The 7,988-nt window shown below is 43.2% G+C and overlaps 1 protein-coding gene across 3 annotated transcripts in view; it reads right to left on the bottom strand.

Moving 5' to 3' along the window:
- Positions 1-7,988, bottom strand: part of GARRE1 (granule associated Rac and RHOG effector 1) — an 86,339-nt gene that overhangs the window by 15,562 nt on the left and 62,789 nt on the right. For all 3 annotated transcript variants that reach the window (XM_049621018.1, XM_049621019.1, XM_049621020.1), the window contains 5 exons: positions 6,726-6,866; positions 6,431-6,526; positions 6,144-6,305; positions 5,103-5,261; positions 2,730-2,827 (listed from right to left, as the gene is read on the bottom strand). In XM_049621018.1, the coding sequence (XP_049476975.1) occupies positions 2,730-2,827; positions 5,103-5,261; positions 6,144-6,305; positions 6,431-6,526; positions 6,726-6,866 (656 nt within the window). The remainder of the gene's footprint in view (positions 1-2,729; positions 2,828-5,102; positions 5,262-6,143; positions 6,306-6,430; positions 6,527-6,725; positions 6,867-7,988) is intronic.

A 7,988-nucleotide genomic window follows, 5' to 3' on the forward strand; every position in this document is an offset into this window, starting at 1 on the left:
AATCAACCCTTGCGAAGCCATCCTAAGGAGGCAGCGGCACTCTCCAGCATGACTTAGGGCTTGAGAAGAAATACGTCCGTGAGGCTACGAGCTGGCCAGCTCCAGAAATACTGCAAAAGGCAAGCTCTGCCAGTGCCAACCAGACCCTGGCTCTGGGGAGAGAATGTTGGCCAGTGGACCTGGCCAGGGTTCATGTACCTGACTCTCTCAGCCTGGAACTGCTGATTATTAGGACCTACTCGCTCTGTGCTCCCAAGCCACTCCTGGCTGTGATTTGGCTGGTCACATATGTTTGCCCACTAGGAGAGCATCTGCTGCTGGTCATGCAGAAAGAAGTACTACACTTGCTGGTGAGAATAATTTCTCTTTCTGAAAATCAACAAATTGGCACTTTTATCGTATCCATCAGTCTCAAGAGTTGATCACTAATATCTCTTTAAGAGATGAAAGCCATTCTTTTGGTAAATCACACAGACTTGCTCAAAGCCATTCTACTCTGGATAAAAATCCAAGTCCCGCAGGGACCCTGTGCCTCTTCAAGACCACCTTGCACATCTCCAGCCAGGCCAGGTCACCCCCCCCCCCCCCCCCCCCCCCCCCCCCCCCGCCAGGCTTTTGCATTTGCTGTTCCTTCTACCTGGAAGAAACACTCTCCCATCTGCTCTGTGCATGGCTGGTTCCTCTCAAATATCGCATCTTCAAAGAAGGACCACTCACAAGTGACCTTCTCATCCAAAAGAGCCTCCCTTCTCCCAGCTATTCCAGTTATTCTTCATCATACGACATCATTCTACTCTAATTCCCCTCATACACATGCTGCGGCTTGAACTGAACTCGTAGGCTTGTTAGCTGCCCCTCACACTCCCTGTCATTAACAGGTCAACACTATTAGGGGCAGGGACCCTGTCTGTGTTGCTCATACTTAAATTCCGAGAGCCAGACAGTATCTCTGACACATAGTAGGTGTTCAGTAAGTTCTTGTTGAAAGAAAGAATGGATGGACACCTTAAATAGGACGATTAATACATCTAAAAAAGGTATTATGAAAGAAACCCTATCTGGCAGTGGGACACTCCATTTTATTAAAAGCAAAGCATATAATAAATTCTTGACTGGCTTTGCTAATAATTTCATTTTTCTGAAGGTGGAGTAAAGCAATCACTTCTGCTTGCATTCTTCTCAACAAGCACATACTTTATACTTTGAAAGAAACAAAAACGTGCATTTTAAAAGACTTTGTATTTTTACCAAAAGCAACCAGCAGAGGGAGCCTCTCCAAGAAATTACAGTCTGTAAGGCCTTTACTGGAGGTGCAATGAATTACAAAGGAAATCAATCATACACGGAGAGTTCTGGAACCAGTGAACTGCAATTAGCCATTTTAGTACTAGTTGTACACCTTGGGGTGGGGAAGGATGTGAACTGGAAAACAGATTCAGGAACACAAAAATCTTACGGACAAGTGAGCTTTCAGTTTATTGTTTGATAGGAATGAAGATGTGTATATAAGTTAACAGTATGCCATCTCAATAATCAGATAAAAAATTGGAAGGGGGAGGTTTTGGGACATGAAGTGAACTGCCAACTGTGACTTGATTTATCAGCAAGTTCTAAAACTCTGGGCAGAGTCTACCACTGGGCCCTCTCATGTCTGGGAGCAATGGCTTAAATACAACTCGAATGCATTACCCGGCTCCCATTTTAGTCCCCCTGGGCACCAAGAGTGCCATCACGCCTGACCATGGCCATCTCTTCCTATCTAAATGTCTCAGAAATTTTCTGTATGGTTACTCATTCATATCATAATCTTAATAACAAAAGTCGGCCAACACATGCTCATTTTTGCCATTAATAAAGTTATGATGCTGATCCTTTAGCTGAATTTCTCTGCACATCATTGGGATGAGCCGCCGGACTATGGAGCCGCTGGCGTCAGATCGCTTCTTTCAAGGCTTCTGACACACTGAGCTGCCCTCCAGAAAGGCTGTGTGATTTATTCACTTTCTGTGCCTGTTTTTGTATGGTCTGGCTCAAACTTTTATTTTTTTTATTTTAAAAATGTATTTATTACTCTAAAACAATTTTTCAACACCAGTGGGCAAAATGACATCATACTGTTTCTTTGCTCTGCCTCTATTAGGTGAGGTTACACATTTTCTTCATCTATTGTCGATTACCTATTCATGCACCTGTCCATTGTCTTACCGATTTGTAGGAGTTTTAATAAACTAAGGAGAATACTTTATCATCAGTTCATAAATGTAATTAAATAATTAGAAACAAAAATGGCTCAGTCCACCCCCAGATTGGGAATGGCATGAGCTCAAGATCATCAGGGTTGTTACCGGAACAGACAAAGGAGGAGAAGGAATTTTATGTTCTGTACTTAGTTTTAGAGAAACACTGGTGACTTAGGGGAAATGATGTACTCTGTTCAAAAGCTATGGACTCAGTAACAAAGAGAAGATAATATTGCTCATTATGATCCAGGAGTATGTAACATTTTAGTTATACTACTTGTCAGACTATTTTTCAGACACTTTGGCTTCCTTATCATGGACTGATAACCATGACACATGATGTTAACACACCACCATTGCCCGTGTACCTGTGCAAGTAGCAAGACCTGACGCGTCACCTAACACGGGGTTTGTCCAAAGCAAAGCAATGTTTTCAAAGACGTGCAAACTTCAATCATTAGGCTTGTGTTAATATAAGAGTCACGTTACCATGTGGATGGGACTTGAACCACAATTCTGGAGCCCTCTAAACTGATTTGGGGGGCATAGGCTTCTTTATTTTCAATCTGTGCTGTGTCAACTACCACCTAAGAGAGAGTGAGAAAAACAACAATCAGCTTTCAGAGAGGAAAATGGATCGCAAATAAATCCAATACATGAGCTTACTAAAGTTGAGTGACTCTGGCAAGAACTATCCCCATGGCAAGGCAGTTATGCAGAGGCCAGTCAAGAGCCCCATGAAGACAAATGTAAGTAATAAAGATGACTGAAGACAGTAATACTTCAATAAACAGAAACCAAATTCTGAGTGCAAGATGTACTGAACTTTCCAAGCACTTTTAGTACTTTTTGCCAAACTATAAATATGTTAATTAGGAATTGTTTTGTTTCCACTTAGTTTTTTTTTTTTTTTACTTTATGCACTTGAAAGAAATAAGACCGTCATTAAAAATTGAACCATAGCTTCAGAAAAGCCCATTTGTAACGAATGAATACAAGCTAGAAGTGGATGAAGCTTTTTTTTTTACAAGATCATTTTATCCTCAACCATCAATAAAAACAGAAGTAGTTCAGAAATGTTAAGATGATTCTTCTCTCAATGATTTCTTCTTATTTGGAGGAGAGTCTTCAATATTACACAGGTGATATACTAGCTAGGTAAGTTCGACAGTTTGACAAAATGACGACTATATTTTCAAATAACTGAAAGAATTTAAGAAAAAATCATAAAGCACTTCAAAAATAATCTGTTACAGGGCACCCGGCTGGCTTATTCAGTAATCTGACTCTTGATCTCAGGGTTGTGTGTGCGTGCCCCATGCGGAGTGTAGAGATTACTTAAAATTAAAAAAAAAAATCTACATCTCTATATATATCTGTTATATTTCAAAGCCATGCAGAGTTGCTTATTATGATTCCGAACTCAGCCTCTAATGGAGCTGATTTCCACTGCTGTAAACAGATTTCCCACAGCTGGTCTGCAATGCCCTTTGGAAAAGACTTCCTGTCCAAGTAATAGCCATTGTTGGACCGGGCAGGTGTTTCCTCTCTCCTCCCATCTCCAGAACCACAACCTAAAGTTTCTTTGTCTGTCACACACAAAGGTGCCCTGGGAGCAAGGAGTAAGGAACTGGAAGAAGTTTCTGCTCTCTCAATAACCTGGGGCTTTTAATTTTTTTTAAAAATACGTTTTCCCAAAACAGACTATATGTCTGTCTGCCTTATTTTACCCACTCCTTTCTAGAGAACTTATCCCCATGGCTTTTCTAGTTCCAGCTAACATGATCTTTGGGAATATGGATCAATTTCCTCAAGCCAGTGGGCTCCCACATACTTCAGCAGGGGGTCTCCAGCTTACTCCTTCTCTTCCCGTATTAAGGGCCGGATCCTAAAGGAAGCCTAACTCCCCGCTGTGGACGGGCCCTCACCTGGCCCTACACAAGGCAGCACCACCCTGAGCTGGGCCACCTGAGGCCTCACCCACATGAAACGAAAGAACAGCATCCTCCCAACAGCTCCATTTATGAATAAAGTAGGAATTAAAGAAACAGTTTTTTAAATTTTCTTAATCTCTAATTAGCTTCTGTTAACCTCTGACTGAAATGCTGTTATCTTTTCAAAAAGTAGTCATTTAATTCTCGAAAGTGGGATCAAGGTTGTAAGGTTATATGAGTCCCAGGTGCCAAACAAAAAGCTAAGTGGTGACTTCAGAGATTGATCTCTGGATCCCACCTTTGACAAAAGTCACTCTTCTTTCCCAAGGTGAAAAGACTAAATTTATTTCTGAATTGATGTTGTTATTTCATTGTTAAGAAGGAGATAAACAGAGAGCTGGGATACAAAGTGACTGGATGGGGGGAGCACTGCTTATACCACTGAGGTTTCTTGGAGGAGGCGGTGTTCGAGCTGACATCTGGAAGACGAAAAGATGTCACACATGCAGATTAGAGGGGAGTCTTCTCAAGTAAGAAGAGCATCAATGGCAAAGGCCCGAGACGGGAAGAAGCTTGGCATGTTTGAGCATCAGAAAGATACCACTGTCGCTCCAGAGTGGGCGAGCTGTGCAGAGAGGCCCACCCCATCAACCAGCACTCACAGAAGGTTTCTGCACAGGAAACCCGCAACATCACTTTGCAACTAGGTTCCCTGCAAATATGTATTATCAGTCTATACGAGAAAACAAAAAAGGCTTTCTAATGCTGCTGTTCCTCTACCTTCTCCACTTGCTGTAAATGCTGCGGTACTGAAGAACTTTTAAAATTATTCAGTATTTCCACACTTGTGCCCACACCGCATCCTCCCATGCGGGAAACACTCTCTGCTCTCTGCTCTCTCTCCGGGGCGTCCCACACGCTCACTCACCAGACCAGCCTGGCCGAACAGCAGCTGCACAGCAGTCTTGCAGGCGCCCCGCCACGTGGACGGGCACACCTGGTTCAGTACTTCGGTCACAGGAAGGTCGTCCCTGGGTGTAATTCCATTGTAGCAGCCCGCCTCCTTGATGAGCTGCAACATCGTATGCTACGGGTCGAGAAGATGAGAGTTCACCCCTCAAGATAAAGCTGTACAAGATTCTACAATGTGCTGAAATGAATTTACAAGCACACAATAGTCCTCAAGAAAAGATCACTGTTTCAGTCCCCCCACTCAAATCACGTCATTTTCATTTCTTAGGTAACGGTCATCAGATACCCTCAGAGAATACGGATACGCAGACATTAATACACACACGTGATTTCTATACTAGCAAAAAATATAGCATTGCATTTGCTGACACAAATTGGCTGAGGAATTTTGAAATTCTGAATTCCTCTAAATAAGGAGACAAAATCATCTGACAAAAATAAATACCAATGAAAACCTCAACTTTATTTTGGATGACCAAGTGGTCAGGTATGCAGACTCTGGAAACAGACTACATAGCCTCAAATTCCAGTCTACTACTTTGTAGCTGTGTGACCTTGGGCCTCAGTTCCTCTGTCAAATGGAGAAAAGAGCAGTGTCCGTCTCCTGGGTGAGCATTAAACGAGACGATGCATGTGGAGCCCTTGGCATGATGCCTGGCTCACACGACGCTCCCAAACTGGTCATAATTACTGCGGTATCATGATAAAATTTCCTATCTAATTCACAAAAGTCCCCTAAAACATTAATCATAGATAGTATTTCATAGCGTACTTTCAAAACACTTTATGTTAAACATTTGAACAAAATTAGGAATAAAACCTGGCAAATGTCTATTAAAATAAGTCATCATAGTCTGCTTTTAGACACCAGTTTACTAATACCTCCTGCCTTGACTTCAGTTTTGTTTTTTAATCTACATTCTTTACAAGCCCTTAGGTTTCCCTTAAGAACGGTTTCCGAGTTCACACCCGGTATTGGAACCCCATGGAAAGCTACCGTCTTAAGTTTCAGGTTGTCGGCGGCAGATTCGTTGAAGGAGACGCCCTTCAGGAAGTGTGATCCTATCTGCACAGGGACGGTGGGAAGCTCACACTGCATGGGCTGCGGGGGCGTCTGCCTCCGCCCTGTCTGCTGCGCCTCGGCCTCGCTACAGCAGCCCTGCAAAAGGTTTGGAGAGGAGAGGGGAGGTGACCCACGGCAATTCTGCCAAGACAGCCGGTTCACTTGGTATGGCGACACTGCCATACCACGGCTCCCAAGAGCTTCCAGAAAGAGAAGCATACCTGTAAACTGGCTTCAATTGCCTTTGGATTCAGGTGGAAACCAGCTTTCATTGCATATTCACAGTGGCCTAAGCTTTCCAGAGCTATTTTATATGCCTGCAAAAAAATTGTAAGAATCAAGATTACACGGCAGATCGTAGAATGACAAAGTCCAGGGACAACAGGAATTTAAAATTTCTATGGTGACTGAATGACTTCAGGCCAACTACCACCCTACTATTCCTTCCAACGGGTTCAACCTCACAACTTGAATGCCCTCCCTTGTTTCTATCTGTCCTCAGATAGTAACACTTACTTGCAAAGCGCTGTCGATTTTCAAGTTCAGTTCCTTGAGCTGGTGCTCGGGAATGGCCGCACTCTGAGAACAGAAGAGTTGCTGCACCTCAATGCCCGCCAGGCGGCTGTCACAGCCTCTTTCCCTCAGTCTCGATGTTGCCTGCAACAGTAACAGTGACGGGAAGGCACAAGAGAATGTAACAGACGTAGCTATGTTTAAAAAATAAGAAACGAAGAAAAAAAACAACGGAGTTAAACCCAGATGCTATCTGAACATTAGCTATATACCGGACATTCTGGATTGTCTGTATTACCAAGTGAGCAACCAGAAATCTGGGAAGGTTAAACCAAGCATCTCGAAGAGAAAGCAAAGCTGACACAGAACTACTTTATTTAAGAAACCCTGGGGAGGGTGGGGTGCACCTGGGTGGCTCAGTTGGTTAAGTGTCTGACTCTTGATCTTGGCTCCCGGCTCAGGTCTTGATCTGAGTTGAAGCCTCACGTTGGGCTCCATGCTGCATGTGAAGCTACTTAGGAAAATTAAAAAAAGAAACCCTGGAAAAAAGACTCACCTACCTGTTATTAATTTTTCCTATATGTAAAACTTTCACATTTTAAAAATGTTTTTTTTTGCGAGAGAGAGAGAAAGAGAGCATGCACACAGGTGGGGGAGGGGGCAGAGAGAGAAGAGAGAGAGAATCCCAAGCACGCTCCATGCTGTCAGTGCAGGGCTCATGAACCGTGAGATCGTGACCTGAACTGAAATCAATTATTTGGATACTTAACTGACTGAGCCACCCAGGCACCCCTGTAAGACCTTCACATTTTTAATTTCTCTTTTAAAGACAGACAAACTAAAATATTGGCACTTGGAGTTTCCAGAATCATCATAATGAACATATAAGGTTAGGTGTTCCTATACACCAAAGTAAAAGGCCACACCAACATAGAACAGGGAAAAAACGTACCCTGGGGTATTAAAGGAAAAATAAGACTTCTGAAATCTGCACACAAAAATTTATTTTTTATTTATTTATTTTTTTAAATTTTTTTTTTCAACGTTTTTTTTTTTTTTTTTTATTTTGGGGACAGAGAGAGACAGAGCATGATCGGGGGAGGGGCAGAGAGAGAGGGAGACACAGAATCGGAAACAGGCTCCAGGCTCCGAGCCATCAGCCCAGAGCCTGACGCGGGGCTCGAACTCACGGACGGCGAGATCGTGACCTGGCTGAAGTCGGACGCTTAACCGACGGCGCCTGGGTGGCGCAGTCGGTTAAGCGTC

Source organism: Panthera uncia (assembly GCF_023721935.1).
Source record: "Panthera uncia isolate 11264 chromosome E2 unlocalized genomic scaffold, Puncia_PCG_1.0 HiC_scaffold_19, whole genome shotgun sequence".
In the NCBI taxonomy this organism is placed as follows: Eukaryota; Metazoa; Chordata; class Mammalia; order Carnivora; family Felidae; genus Panthera; species Panthera uncia.